General features: G+C 48.8%; 1 protein-coding gene across 1 annotated transcript in view; it reads left to right on the top strand.

Moving 5' to 3' along the window:
* Window positions 1-16434, top strand: part of LOC147736658 (glutathione S-transferase P 1-like) — a 61478-nt gene that overhangs the window by 26674 nt on the left and 18370 nt on the right. Inside the window, exons 3-6 of the mRNA XM_086953414.1 lie at window positions 8233-8345; window positions 9069-9156; window positions 12423-12526; window positions 14969-15070. Of these exons, the coding sequence (XP_086809540.1) occupies window positions 8233-8345; window positions 9069-9156; window positions 12423-12526; window positions 14969-15070 (407 nt within the window). The remainder of the gene's footprint in view (window positions 1-8232; window positions 8346-9068; window positions 9157-12422; window positions 12527-14968; window positions 15071-16434) is intronic.

Below are 16434 nucleotides of genomic sequence, written 5' to 3'. Positions count from 1 at the left end.
GAGGCACAGCAACCCTGTTCGTCGGGTGTACTCGTGCTTCACGCCTTCTGCCAACACACAAAGTAGACTAGATTACTTTTTCCTGCAGGGCATGGTAATGGACCGGGCAGAAGAGATCCACTAATTGGCGCTATACCTATCTGATCACTCCCCACTCCTGCTCACGTATTTGGTGGGTGGACCACAGCCCAAGATCCCGCTCTGGAGACTCAACACGGAGGCCTTCGGAGATCCCACGTATAAGGAGGCGATCTCGCAGGGGCTCGGGACATACCTAGAAGTGAACTGGGGGTCAGCTACTACGAGGGCAACTGAATGGGACGCCATGAAGGTAGTCCTTTGGGGGACAGCTATGTCCACGGAGGTAGGGGTAAAACGGGTGCTGTAACGGGAACTCCGACAGCACGAGGACCGCTTGGCGGAGATGGAGAGAGACTTCCCTACAGATAAGGAGCAACGGCCTGAATGGACGGCCACACGGCAGCAATTGGGAGACGCATGGGCCTCGCTTGGCAAGCTTAACAGGACAGACAGTAGACGAAGATGGTATATGGAGGGTGACAGAGTTTGTAGACTGTTAGCGCATTTGATACGGACAGAAACCCAACCTCACCCTATTTTGGCTATGCAGAATGAATTGGGCCGGACGGTATATACCCAGCAGGCGATTAACGAGGTGCTCCGATCCCATCTATGTAAAATATACTCTGAATCACAACCGTTGGCGGACGCCGAGAACATGAAGGTGTACCTCGAGGGGATACAGCTCCCTGAGATTGTAGCAAATAGCCAGGAGGACCTGGGGGGGCCACTCTGAGAGGAGGAACTACGTGCTGCAATAGTCCACCTGCAGACAGCGAAATCCCCGAGGATGGACGGGTTAGCGGCCGAACTATATAAAGAGTTCAAGGCGGTTCTGGTTCCAAAACTCCGTGAGGTGGCAATGGAGGCCTACGACCGGGGCTCGCTCCCAGACTCCATGTGGGCAGCGACGATTGTAATGATCCCCAAGCCGGGTAGGGACCCTCTCCTCCCTGGATCCTATCGACCTATATCCATGTTGAACGTGGACTTGAAGATCATCAGCCCAGTGCTGGCTTCCAGACTCCTCCCCTGCCTTCATCGCCTGGTCCACGATGACCAGTCAGGGTTCATCCCGGGCCGGAACACCTTACGGAATATCCGTCGCCTGGCACATGTCATGCGAACTCTAGCGGGACAGGCCAAACAAAACACACTGGTCTTCCCGGATATCGAACAAGTTTTCGACTCGATTCGCTGGGCCTACCTCTGGAAGGTGCTTTTAAAACTAGGTCTGGGGGAAGGATTCGTAAAATGGGTTCAGTTGCTATATACCAGGCCCGTGGCCAGAGCCCGCACGGGTTGATGTATCTCAGATGAGATAGCCATATCGAGGGGAACGCGTCAGGGGTGTCCCCTCTCCCCCCTGCTCTTCGCCCTGGCGATGGAGCCGTTGGCGTGCCATCTCCGCACGGCACTGCAGGGCCAGGGTGTCAGAATAGGGACTGGGGAACATGTGGTGTCCTTATATGCAGATGACGCCCTGGTCTATCTGAATCAACCGACGCAATCGTTACCCGTCCTGCTGTCCGAACTGTCACACTTTGCGGCTGCCTCGCAGTAAATAGGGCGAAGTCCCAGCTTTATACGATTGGGGAGCAGTCTGAATGGCAGGGGGTCCAGCGCCCAGAGATGGGACTCCCATGGGTGGACGACAAACTTCGCTACTTGGGGATCTGGTTGGGTCGCAACCCGATCGATTTTTTCTACCATAATATGGGACGGATACTTCAGGGTTTGAAGGGAATTATTGCCTTCTGGAACACCCTTAAGATCTCCCTGATGGGAAAGATCGCCCTAATCAAGATGGTGGTCCTCCCGCGCTGCCTGTACACGATGCAGGGGTCCTTTTATGAGTTGCCGCACCGGACTTTTCGGGAATTGGATTCCCTCCTAGTCCTCCTGTTATGGAATGGGAAGAGATGTAGGGTGAGTCTAGAGGTCCTGAAGCGTTATTGGGGCGCGGGTGGACTGGAAGTCCCCGACCTTGAGCTGTACTATTTTGCATTACAGCTACAGCATGCCATTGCATGGTTGTACACGGACCCCTCCTGGGAACGGTCCTTGCTGGAAGGGGCCTATGGGAATAAACAACTGGGAGCGCTGCTTTGGCAGGGGAGGGGACGATGAGGCCACATTCCCCCACTGGTAAGATTGGGGGCCGCAATCTGGGACCGTGTGACGCACCCACACATCTGCGGCACACCGTTTGCCCCCGATATGGATCTGTGGCTAATGCCGCCCTTTGCCCGGATTGCACAGGTCATGTCCGTAGACAAATGGATGGAGGGTGGTTGCCTGATGTTAGCCGATCTGTACCCAAATGATAAATTCATCACTTACCAAGCGGCGGTCACTACCTTCGAGCTGGGTCCGGGGCAATTCCTTCACTACACCAAACTAGCGGCGACTGCGCGGCAGTTATGCCCCTCATTCCCGGAGGCTCCGGCACACACCCATACCTTAGTCATGATGTTGGCAATGGCGAGGGGCCGGAAGTTTATGACCCACCTCTACAGGGCTTTGCGGGAGGATAAAAGATTACGGCCCTTGGTGATAGAAGACAAATGGCAGCCGGCGTGTCCACAAAACATCACCCCCCGTCATTGGGAAAAGATATATGAAAGCGTGCGGAAGGTGTCGGTTAGCAACCGTTTTAAACAAATTCAATATAATATTATACACATGACCTATCTCTCCCCTAGGTGACTCCCAGGCTATTGATAGCACCAGGGATTCCCAATGCCTGAGATGCCGCAGTCCCATGGCGGACTTTATTCACATGGTGTGGGCGTGCCCTAACCTCCAATCCTACTGGAAATCAGTTCTGGATGTCTTGGAGAGGGTCTCGGGGCGGGTGATAGACGTGGACCTGCGCCCTTGCCTCCTGGGCTTAATTCCCAGAAACCCCAAACGGAAAGTGAGCAGACGGTTCCTCATACTAGGCCTGGTCACAGCCCGCCGTCGTATAGCGATCCACTGGCTGTCCCCGCAGGGCCCCATGTTGCAGAAATGGAGGGCGGATCTACGGGAGTGGGCATTGGCAGAAGAAGCGCACGTAAGACACACAAGAAGGGACGGGAAGCTACAGGAGGTCCTACAGGCTTGGGGTGTGATGTTTCAGGTATTAGTGGGGCTGGATGCCCCACAGACTCAAAACAGCCCCGATTCCACGAACATGGGACAGGGGGAGACCGAGACACAGGGTGGCGCGACACACAGTGACCCGCCATAGAGAAGGGGTGGCATGCATAGACCAAATCTTTTGTTTATACTTTCTCCTTCGTTCCTAGACCCGGCAGCAGAGGGGGGGGGAGTTCGGGGAGGGGTTGGGGGTAGGGGGATGGGGGAGGGGACGGGTGAGTTCCTATGCTGTCCACTATCGGTTTTCTTTTTTGTGGAAAAGTCATTGGGCGAGTGGTGGATAAAGCACACTTCATTATCCTCGCCATGGTTAAGAGACTGGCCAAATCCTGGACATGATAGACGGATTCTCATACATACCGCGAATGTGATGTATGCTGTTGGACTCCATTGTGTGCATATCCATGGTGCTCTGCATTGGTATCCGTATGTAACCTTGCTATGCAATTTTGTTTAATAAAGGTTTTCGAAAAATTAAAAAAACAAAAAAAACACTGTCTAGAACAGGTAAGAATAAATCCCTTGAAAAGGTGTTGGGATACGTTAAAGCAAATACCATTTCTGTTCTAATCTTCCTCTTATGAACTTATATTGATTTAGTAAACACATGTTAAATAAAACGTAAGTTGGTTTGTCCCAGGCCATCCCTACCCTATTCAGAACTTTGGATGGGCCATGGAAACCCCGGGAGTTCATTTTAGAATGTTGATGTGCCCCAGTCTGATTTGAACCTTATTGCTGAGGGAGCTTTTGTGGCGGTTGGGAACGCCTACCAAGAGAATAAACTTACCAGTTATATCTGAAAAAAAAGTTAGTTCTGTGAATCGGGCCCTAAGGACTGTGGGATCTTGCTTGCAGGTCACATGTACTAACACAAAAAGACCCAGTACTAGGGGATGTTGCAGGCAGGATTTTACCCGAGCTCGGTGATGCAGTTAATTGTGTAGATGGTGCAGTGACACCGGTGCAAGTGTCAGGGCGGACAGGAGAATGGGCAAAATTCACCGGAAAAAAAGGAACCTGTTGCAGAAGGTGGAGTGATGCGCCGCTTCTCACTTCCGGCCACACATTCCTCTGGGACCCTATTCTCCCACTCCGCACCTTTGAGCACCCACGGACCCTGCTGCGAAGGCACGTAGGCGTTTATGGGGCCTGTAAAAACGTAGGGGCAGATTTATGAGTTCTGGCGCATCTCTGAAAAACAGCAGGGATGCACCAGAACTGATGCGTCACGCAATTCCCTCCTTGCGGCACCACAGATGCGCCACATTTACAATGCGGCGCACCATGGTGCAAGGAAGGGCAGATGCGTGACGCATCTTGTGGTGTACGGGCGGCGCATTGCTGGAGTAGCGTTGCAAGTGTGACGCAACTCCTGCAATGTACAGAGGCCACCCATACATAACGTGGTGCGTCACTCCTTACGCCTGCTTCAAGTAGGCGTAAGGATTTGACCCAGCAGCCTCGTAAAACTGACTCAGTGAAATCTTGTAGATTTCACTGCGTCAGTTTTACGGGGCTTTCCTACGAGGGAACGCCCACCCTGTGACAGAACACCCACATGAAACCTGACGCAGGTTTCATGTGGCGCAGGGCTTTACAACGTGACGCATGTGCCTAGATGCGTCACGTTGTAAATAAGTCGCAGGGATGCGCCACGTTTCCGCGCCCTTGTGTGACGCAACGGTGGCGTAAACGTGGCGCAAGTCCGTCATAAATCTGCCCCGTAATTTTCTGTTGTAGAGACGCCTTTATTTTTTGACTTGACACCGATATTGTAAATATCTAATCATACTAATCGGAGGAACTCAGGCATCAAAGTCACCCAGATTTGCCCTTCAAAAAAACATTTTGTGGAAAAAACAGATTTCTATGATACCTTCACGTGTGGGACTGTACTGTTCCCCATTGAGTGTTTGTACTAATTGAGCTTGCAGTGATGTGCACCCTGGCAGGGTACAGGCCGGGTGGCTCAACTGCTAACAAAGCACCAAGCACTGTAAAATTACACAGGCGGCCAGTTTCCAGTGTTGGCATTATCTCAAGAAGGCACTTGAAGGGTAATGATTTCTTTAAGTAACACGCGTCCGCTTCATGCATCGTCCGTGCAGCAGAGTTGGGGGGACAATGCATAATTTAAAAGTAAAAGCGCAATACCCATTTAGCAGGCGCTGCGCTGAGTTACTAAAACACGACATTACCGCTTAAGTAAAAGTAAACATATTGTAAAAAAAGTCCTGTGGTGAGCTGTAAATAAAACAAGTACACGTATATACCATACACGGTCTCATGGAGGAGGCAGCAGGACTTTAGGTCTGGTTGGTGGGGTGGGGAAGAAACAGACATGAGGACTCGTGTTGTTATTGAAAGCGAGCGCCCAAGTTGTTAATTTAAAAACACATGGTATAAGATAAAGCACTGCCGTGCTGCTTAAAAAAAACACAAGCGGTTCCAGCTGAAGCAGCGCACGTCCTGCTAACAGTAGGATAAATGCAATAAAGAAAATAGAGCTTACAGACTAATTAGCACGCATCGTGTAACAACCAAAGTAAAAGGGCCAGTCCTCATGGGAGGTCACAAATGAAGACAAGGTGGTACTAAGGAGGGACTAACAAGCTTATTAACATATCAGAAGCCAGCATTTTTGAAGGACAATGACACAAGCCAATGAGAAATATGGGCGGGGCTTGTAATCCATACTCCAGTACAGCAAGTCTCACGGCGCATGCGCGCTGACTCTAGGCTCGACCTAAAAAGGCTGGGATCTCATTTACACCAACATCTAGTGCCTGGCAGCAGCAGTGACAAATGCAAAAACAACAGTTGATGGACAGAATGCAGAAATGTCATACATTCACCCCAGTACAGAGATCTGCACCAAAATCCATCGTTTTTCTGCACTCCACACCACCCTAGGTCAGACAATGGCTATATGCAAATCAGCCTTGACCCTGTGCCTCATGGGAATAGTCCAGCCCAAACTGCCAAGCCATGTCTTTACTGGACCGGAATCAAGCATCCTAGGACCGGTTTCTGGCTAACAGTGAAGTAGTGTGGCTCACTGGTTAGAGGCGGCAGACCCGAGAGCAGAGGACGGCCCGGGACCAGGGTTCGATTCCCGGCGCGGCAGGTTTCTGGACCAGGGTCAGCGGACTCGATAATTCTCTCGCCTCGGTGCCCACTCTGATCAGCGTTCACACTCGGCAACTCTGGGCATTAGCTTGCCTCATCTTCACTAACGGCCCCACCAGACCGCCGGGGATGCCTGGTCTCACCCTGGAGATACCCATTAAGGGACCATCTCTCAGGGAAGCCAGGAAGGGTTTCGCAGCGGTCGAAGCGCCTTGGGACCCTCCGGGTAAGTAGTGCGCTATATAAATGCCTATACATACATACATCAGCCGTCTTCAACCAGGATAGCTTGAACCAGTGATGTGGAGAGCACGGGACTCACGTCTGAGCATACCCGTCTCACTCGGGGTGACAAATGCAAATACAACAGTTAATGGACAGAATACAGCTTTTTGACATTCAGTGGAGCAAAGGGGAAGGAAGGCGAGGAATAGGAAATGTCACTCCTCTGAGAAATGAGCCACACCCAAGAGACACATGAGCCTTGGAGAGCCCCGCGTCCTCGCCGAACGTCCGCCCATGTGAGTTGGCTCAATGAACCCACATCATGGCCATTCTGGCTTCAAGGCACTATAACAAATGACAAATCTGTCTGCTTTCCATCACTGTGTGCGGAGGTGTAAAGATTTTTCTCTACAAAGTTTCTCAAGTTTTCTACACAATTTCTAAGCTCAACAACTTGTTTTATACTAAACATGTGCAGCAAAACGTCCCTGTTAGAGAGCGGACCTTCGCAGCTCCTCTGCGAGGAATGGTGTGCAAAGTTTACAATACTCTGTGGTTGTCGCTTTTTATTTGACCCACCCACCCCCCAAATCCAGCCTGTGTGACTTCAGCATCCTCTCACACTAAACATACTAAACTATTGCTTGCCTCCATTCATATTAACGTGGTATCTCTTCATCTGTTGTATGTTTACGTATTCTGCATACAGTCATATATTTGAACGCACCACTTTTACTTTAATCCATTTAAGAGTGATACCTCTTGATCTACTGATTAGGATGTCATTGTTTTTGTCTTCTATATACATAAATAATTTCTGATCTTCTAAACTTGTGTGGAGTCTCTTTGTGGTGCATTCATTGTGTTTCTATGTGAGTTTGGTTCACAAACGCTTAACACATTGCCTCTGATGATAAGCCCGCCTGGTCTGTGCCAAGCTACGAGAGGGTGAGCACAGGTTATCTTTGGTGTGTAACTTACTTGCCCTGACTAGAGTGGTGGGTTCTGGCTGGTTAGGTGCATACCCGAGTCAACCATAAACCCCATTTCTAACACCCTGACTCTTTTATTTTCTGGCCCGCACTACTTCAGTAAGTTATTTACAGATGTGCTGGCCTCTACATTAACCCCTTGCGTGCGTTCGTCGGCCAACGGCCGTCGGGAGCACTACCTCAGTAGTGCTGTCCGTTGGCCGACGTTGCCCCGCCCGCACAATCAAACACCCATACCGCGGCAGATTTGCCGCTGCAGTGAACAGGTTAACAAAAAGGCAGTTTACATGTGTATGCCTCTAGATGGAACCAGATACCATGTTTTCTCTTTCCCTGGAGTACATTGTTATATATCTAGGCAGAGTTGATTTTGACACTGGGCAAAAACGCAAGAAGATCCCAGAGGGCATACATTAGTTTTTCCCAGGCCTTGCAAAAACTTTTGGTAAGCCTGTACCATTTCAGGGCTAGGAGTTACCCAATCCCCTGTCATCCCTAGCCCTCAGGGGTGCTGTGCTATGGACTGTAACCGATCAGAAGGCGTCCAACGCAGACTGAACTAAAAGAAATGTGGGCAGAGGATTTTAGGACCTACTCTCCTAGCAAGTGAACTGAAGGGTGGCTGCCAGGGCTAATGAAGTTGTTGCGCCCCCCACAGGACGGACTGAGCCCATGCGGCTGCTGCTCGCTGACCAGGGCGCCCAGTGGAAGGATGAGGTAGTGCAGATTGCGGATTGGATGGGTGGAAAACCAGAACTGAAAAAGGAGGCGGTGAGTATTTTTATTTATTTATTTAATGCAATTTTATATAGCGCGGACTTTACCCAAAGGTGTAACAGCGCTTCACAATAGAACCAAGACTGTCACATGAGGAAATGTACATACTTACACGTTGAGAGCCCCTATCTCACACTAATAACCTGACCTCTTCAAGGGCCACTACCTCACTCTATCAACCAGGCTACTTAAAGGGCCCCTATCTCACACTAGTGACCAGACCTCTTTAAGGGCCCCTATCTCACACTACTGACCAGACCTCTACAAGGGCCCCTATCTGACACTAGTAACCAAACATATTCAAGGGCCACTACCTCACACTAGTAACCAGACATCTTCAAGGGCCCCTATCTCACACTAGTAACCAGACATCTTCAGGGGCCCCTATCTCACACTAATAACCGACCTCTTCAAGGGCCACTATCTCATACTAGTAACCAGACATCTTCAAGGGCCCCTATCTCACACTAGTAACCAGACATCCTCAAGGGCCCCTATCTCACACTAAGAACCTGACCTCTTCAAGGGCCACTATCTCATACTAGTAACCAGACATCTTCAAGGGCCCCTATCGCACACTAGTAACTAGACATCCTTGAGGGCCCCTAACTGACATTAGTGACCAGACCACTTCAAGGTCATATACTACTGAGCAGAATGGACACCAGGCCCTCTGGGGCCCCATCAGTCTGACATGTGTTCATTTGTCTCTTTCAGATGTTTGGACAGATGCCTAAGTTTCAAGATGGAGACTTTGCCATTTACCAGTCCAACGCCATCCTGCGTTACCTGGGGCGCAAATTTGGTGAGAATGCAGGTGTCGTGTGGGGACCACTGGGCGGAGGGGTGACGGGCCTTTGGGGATATCGGTCAGACAAGTGCCTGTTTGGTGGGCGCAGTTCAGTCTGAATCCTGCATCCTGAAGGATGCTGCGCAGAAGATGGCGCTGTCCTGGGACAGGATCGAGATAGAGAAGATGGGATGAACCTCAGGGAGGGCTGACGATCAGCAGATGCCAGTTGAGGACCTCTAATCAGTAGATGTAAGTTGAAGGCCTCTGATCAGCAAATGTTAGCTGAGGGTTTCTAATCAGCAGATGTTAGTTGAGGGCCTCTAATCAGCAGATGTCAGTTCAGGGCCTCTAATCAGCAGATGTTAGCTGAGGGCCTCTGATCGGCAGATGTCATTTGAGGGCCCCTGATCAGCAGATGTTAGTTGAGGGCCTCTGATCAGCAAATGTTAGATGAAGGCCTCTTATCGACAGATGTCATTTGAGGGCCCCTGATCAGCAAATGTTAGTTGAGGGCCTCTAATCAGCAGATGTTAGTTGTGGGCCTCTAATCGGCAGATGTCAGTTAAGGGTCTCTGATCAGCTAATGTCAGTTGAGGGCCTCTAATCAGCAGATGTTAGTTGAGGGCGTCTGATCAGCAAATGTTAGCTGAGGGCCTCTAATCAGCAGATGTTAGTTGTGGGCCTCTAATCGGCAGATGTCAGTTAAGGGCCTCTGATCAGCTAATGTCAGTTGAGGGCCTCTAATCAGCAGATGTTAGTTGAGGGCCTCTGATCAGCAAATGTTGGTTCAGGGCCTCTAATCAGCATATGTTATTTGTGGGCCTCTAATCGGCAGATGCCAGTTGAGGGCCTCTGATCATCAAATATCATTTGATGCCTCTAATCAGCAGATGTTAGTTGAGGGCGTCTGATCAGCAAATGTTAGCTGAGGGCCTCTAATGAGCAAATGTTAGTTGTGGGCCTCTAATCGGAAGATGTCAGTTAAGGGCCTCTGATTAGCTAATGTTAGTTAAGGGCCTCTGATCAGCAGATATTAGTTGAGGGCCTCTGATCAGCAGATGTCAGTTGAGAGCCTCTGATCGGCAGATGTCAGTCAAGGGCCTCTGATCAGTAGACGTCAGTTGAGGGCCTCTGATCGAGATGTCAGTTGAGGGCCTCTGATCAGCAGATGCCAGTTGAGAACCACTGATCAGCAGATGTCAGTTGAGGGCCTCTGATCAGCAGATGTCAGTTGAGGGCCTCTGATTACAGATGTCAGCTGAGGGACTCTGATCAGCAAATGTTAGTTGAGGGCCTCTAATCAGCAGATATCAGTTAAGGGTCTCATATCAGCAGATGTTAGCAGAGTGCCTCTGATCAGCAGATGTAAGTTGAGGACCTCTGATCAGTAGATGTTAGTTGAGTGCCTCTGAAGAGCATATGTTAGTTGAGGGCACCTGATCAGTAGATGTTAGTTGAGGGCCTCTGATCCCAGATGTTAGTTGAGGGCCTCTGATAAGTAGATGTTAGGTGAGGGCCTCTGATCCCAGATGTTAGTTGAGGGCCTCTGATCGGCAGATGTCAGTTGACTGCCTCTGATCGGCAGATGTCAGTTGAGGACCTCTGATTGGCAGATGTCAGTTGAGGGCCTCTGATCGGCAGATGTCAGTTGAGGGCCTCTGATCGGCAGATGTCAGTTGAGGGCCTCTGATCGGCAGATGTCTCTTGAGGGCCCCTGAGCAGCAGATGTCAGTTGAGGGCCTCTGATCGGCAGATGTCTCTTCAGGGCCCCTGATCGCAGATGTCAGTTGAGGGTCTCTGATCGGCAGATGTCAGTTGACTGCCTCTGATCGGCAGATGTCAGTTGAGGGCCTCTGATTGGCAGATGTCAGTTGAGGGCCTCTGATCAGCAGATGTCAGTTGAGGGCCTCTGATCGGCAGATGTCAGTTGAGGGCCTCTGATCGGCAGATGTCTCTTGAGGGCCCCTGAGCAGCAGATGTCAGTTGAGGGCCTCTGATCGGCAGATGTCTCTTCAGGGCCCCTGATCCCAGATGTCAGTTGAGGGCCTCTGATCGGCAGATGTCTCTTGAGGGCCCCTGATCAGCATATGTCAGTTGAGGGCCTCTGATCGGCAGATGTCTCTTGAGGCCTCTGATCAGCAGATGTCAATTGATGGCTTCTGATTGGCAGATGTCAGTTATCAAAGGAGGGCCCGAGTCAGTAGGTACGTGTTTCGATTAGGGCCCCTAATGGTAGGTGTCAGTTCTTGAAGGAGAGCCTCGGGTCGGTGGATATGAGTTCTCAGGTGAGTACCTTTTAAGTGCCCTACATTGTGTTTTACATCAGTCGCTGTGATAGACAACTTTGGTATCAGACAGTGAAGGGCCCTCACATAGGAGGGGCCCCAGGAAAGCAAACCTATTGCTGTTTCTGCCTTGTATTTGACCCCAGGAGCCCCAATATATGTGTCCTATCCATCACAGCCGGAGCCACCTGTACCGCCCTACACCTGACATGAGCCCTCTTGCCCTCCATACTGGCCATCACACCCATGCACTGATCATCAACCAGATCATCATGCTAGCCCCACAGACACCCACCACAACTCTCCTCCACTCACATAGACCCCTCAAGCCCCCCACACTGTCCATTGCAAACCATTCAAGGGCCACTGCAACCAGATCCTCTCGCTAGCCCCAACAACACTAAGGGTGGGCATAGTTGGCAGAGTACTACTACACGGAATTCCACAAAGTTGAACAAAAACTCCATGAATTCCTCAACGTTGCTCTCTGGGACACCCAATTAATAAAATAGAAACCTCATATGCTTTTGGTAAAATAACAGGTATTGCTGTCTTTGCATGCTAAAATGCATATAGTCATTTCACAAAAGAGAAAAGGAAAATTTAGCAAGCAGTGAGAGAGGTGATGATTTTGGGGTCCACCCTAACTTAGGGGGTAGACCAAGCAGATGCCTTGAAATGTGCACTGCACATCATAACCCACATCTACCCACTCGAGCCCCACACACTGTCTATTGCAACCTGTGCACTGGACCTCACAACTTCGATCCTCACGCTAGCTCCACAGACACGCTAGCCATCACATTCTTGATTTTACCACCTATGCACTCGCCACGACATCCCACATCCACTCGCACAGACCTCTTGAGCGCCCACGCTGTCCATTGCTACCCATTCACTGGCATCACAACCTAGATCCTCTTGCTGGCCCTGTTTCTGAGTGTTTATTCTACCCCTCGCCTCCGTCTCTTATAAATGTTGTGCTCTCCGCAGGTCTCTATGGCAAGAACGACAAGGAAGCTGCACTTATCGACATGGTGAATGATGGGCTAGAGGACTTTCGCCAAAAATTTGGACGCCTTATTCACACTGAATACGTACGTTCTAGGCACTTATTTCATATTGTCCACATCTCAGGATCTAGAGGTTGTACACGTTGCTGAGTGGAAGCTTGTTTGGTGTGAGAAAGTAGATTATTAGTTGGGGTGGTTGTGAGACCTCATTCTGTAGTAATGTCACTATTCTATATCAGGTCCAGTTCGGTTTATTGAAATCAGGCCTTAGTTCAGTCCTGGGTAGCTGTAGCACAGAGCAATCAGGCTTAACTCAAAGGAAAACAAGTGGAAAGCATTTGAAATTACCAAAATAGTGAATAAGTAAAAAATCAGAACACAATAAAAATCCCAATCCAATGAATACAAAGTGTGCATTTTTAATCTTTAAACAAACACCAAAACAAAAGAAAGTCTGATGAAGCGCAACGGAGATATGATTTTCAGATGTTTTAAAGCTTTATAGCGCCAAAAACAGCGAAATGCCAACCGCAGGTATCTGGTCGTGCTAGATCGAGTCAAAGCCAAAAGGTAAGGCCGACCGCAGTCGAGCGCAGGCCATATGCAGGGGCCAAGTGTTTTCTGGTGAAAAGTTTCCCTTCAGACTTAGGGCCTAATTTATATCATGGCGTAAAGGGTTATTCCTTCTCCACAGCGAAGGAGTACCGTTCCTGCCAAAAGTTTGATGACAATGGAGACTACTCATTCTCCGCTGTGCCCAGACTTCTTCGACATCCCACTGGAGAAAAGGCCATTGCAGGATAAACTATATGTCCACCTGCCCAGCTTAGATGGACGACCATATAACTGTTTATTACTGCTGTTCCTGCTAGGGAAACCCGGTGGTTAAGGGTGAAAAAACTTCGAATAGCCCCCCTTGCCCTGTGACATAACTCAGGGGGGGGGGCATTGTATTTTTTATTTTCAAAAGCAAAGTCCCCCTTTGGTGTTTTTGTTTTTGAAAAAAAAATTATTTGCTGGGACCAAACTAACCCTGGGTGTAGTTTGCGTCGCTTCGCATAGTATACTTTAAACTTTGCATAGTATTGAACTTTGTGTAGTACCCAAACTGGTAGTGAGTAGCTGATGGCACTGTGCACTTGTCTGCACTGTACAATAAATGCAAATGGCATCTTGTGCAGTGCCAGTTATGATGAATTAAGTATCTCTATTTTTATATGCTAAAGAGCATATAGCACTTTCACAAAAGTGAAACTGAAAATTTAGCAAGCAGTGAAAGAGGTGATGGTTTTGGGATCCTCCCTAACCTAGGGGGAGTACCAAACAGATGCCTTGAACACAAAGGGCATATCATGCTGAACGATTCAGTGATGGTCCCATCCTCTTAGGACCACCCCAAGCACAGTTATTGGCAAAAAAACAATTCCAACCAAAGGCCCTGCAAAGGGATGTATGACGTTACAACGCATACTTTTACCACGCATACCATTACAACGCGGTATTTACAACGCATACCGTTACAACGCATAGCGCTTAGAGGTGCTGGATAGTGGTAAGTATAATTTTATATTCCAACTCCAGTCCCCGTGGACACTAGGGAAGGTGTTGGATATAAAATTATACTTATTCCCTATCCTAGAGCGCCCCCCAGCACAATGCGTTGTAATGGTATGCGTGGTAATGCCTGCGTTGTAGTGGTAGTGCGTGGTAAAAACTTCGTTGTAAACGTTGTATACCCCTGCAAAGCATTATGGGACAAGATTAGCAGTGGGCGGTGAATATTATAGTATCCAATATCAAAATAATTCTACAAAGAGCTGCAGTTCAACTGGTGGTTACTAGATGTCCCTCACGAGTCAAATGCAAATGCTCGATGAAAGGGTCTTTTAATGCTTCTGCATTTGACTCGTGAGGGACATCTAGTAACGACCAGTTGACATGATGCTATTTGTAGAATTATTTTGATATTTGATACTATAAAATTCACTGCTCACTGCTAATCTCGTCCCATAATGCTTTGCAGGGCCTTTGGTTGGGATTGTTTTTTTGCCAATAACTGTGCTTGGGGTGGTCCTAAGAGGATGGGACCACCACCGAAGTTCAACAAGATGTGCTTTTTTGTTTATGCTCTTTGTATTCAAGGCATCTACTTGGTCCTCCCCCTAGGTTATGAGGGACCCCAAAAATCATCAGCTCTCTCATTGCCTAATATTTCCATTCAAAAATGTCATTTTTGTGACTTGGTTATATGTTTTTTTAGCATGTGAAATAGCTTTTTCAAAGCATCTGAGGATGTTGATTTAGGTGCTACTCTATGTGATTGAGCACAGCTTTTGTACTGTAGTGCAATTTGTGGGAATTTATACAGACTACCAAAGGGCCGTTGAATCTATTTCCACAGCCTCAAGCGCATTAAGTAAAACACTCAAGCGGTTATGACAACAAATGTTCCACCAGGGTGTGTCTCGTGCATCGTTCGCCCTACAGGAGGCACCGTGTTCTGATATTATTGCTCTCTCACTGCAGGAAACTGGAAAAGACAAGTATATCGCAGACCTGCCCAATCAGCTGCGCCCCTTCGAGCGCATCCTCTCAGAACATCCAGGGGGCTTTGTCGCAGGAAGCCAGGTAAGAGCAGTGGCTTAACAGGGGTGAGGGGGCAGCAGGGATTTTAAATGCCTCACAGACATGTACTGACCTTAAGGTGCTTCTGGCTCCTTGGAGGGTGGGGCCCCATGCGCTGCAGGGTCTACAGGTGGCTGCATTATGCCTCTGAGTATGAGGGTCAGAAGAGGAAATGGCACCATCCAAATTGAACATGAGCCCCATCTAGTGACAGAAAGTGTGAACTGCACCTGAGAGGCCTGGCGTTCTGCTGACTGGCCAGCAGGGCGCCTCTTTCCAGTACTTGTCTGGTGGTGAGGGGGGCACTGACAAAAGAACATAAAAAACATCTGTATATATTTTTTTTTACTTTGATAACTTTATTTCGGTCAAAGACCATAAAAGTGCAATAAAATATGTACAAGCGCAATGATAAAACATAAATACTTCAGAGTTAAAAAGTTATTAAACTTTGGTTATCAAAGGAATAATAAAGCATAAAAGCAGTAGTCCATTATTTCTTGTGGATAAATACAGTTCTTCTCCGCCACCGGGAAAGGGCAAAAACAATGAGAGGGGCAGTGTCATAAGTTAGGACTCTACAAGCATGTACACAGTGTCTAAAACCCAAGTTTTTGCATAATGGGATAATCCAGCACTTCCGAATTTCACTGTATGCCGGACAAAAAAAGAGGATATGTATAATGTCTTCCCTGGCGTGATTACAGGCAGGGCAGTTAGCCTTCGTCGTTATTGCCCATCTGGATGTGAATGCCCCAACCGGTAAGGAGCCGTGCCTCAATTGAATATATAGTTTTCTTGCCAGTGGAGACTGCACCAGGTCCAAAAACACCTCCATCCTGTATTCAACTTTTGTTGTGAGGAACTCAGTGGACAATCTGCCCAGGGAAGTAGAACAGTGTAGCAGTTTGAGGTTATGCGATTTTACAACTGCCACCAGTACAGACCTTTGCATCCTCATACAGCTGTCCTCCGGTGTATCCCAAAGTTGGGGAAGACCAATTTGATAAAGAAGAGTCTTAACATGTACCAACCAAGGTATATTCTTATTCTTTAGCTGCCCCCAGATAGTATTGAATTCTGCTCTAAAGGGTTCAAGCTCCGGCACAGACCAGAGCCTTCTCCAATAGAGCAGAGGTCGAGCTGCCACCAGGTCTGTAATAGGTTCCAGACCCAGGTCCAAGCGTAATGGTAGCAGGGGCGTGCTTTGTGGAAGACCAAACAGATGTCGCATGAAAGACTGCTCGACTTTCATTAAACTACATGCATTAGTGTGTCCCCAGAGTTCAGCAGCGTACAAGGCTGCGGACCTGACCTGTGTTTTGTATATCTCTAGGGCAGGGGTAGCTGGTTTAAAGGTTGAGGCA

This window comes from Lissotriton vulgaris, chromosome 1_2 (assembly GCF_964263255.1).
Source record: "Lissotriton vulgaris chromosome 1_2, aLisVul1.2, whole genome shotgun sequence".
NCBI lineage: Eukaryota > Metazoa > Chordata > Amphibia > Caudata > Salamandridae > Lissotriton > Lissotriton vulgaris.
Note: the sequence above shows the minus strand (reverse complement) of the source record. Positions and strands in the feature narration are given on the sequence as shown.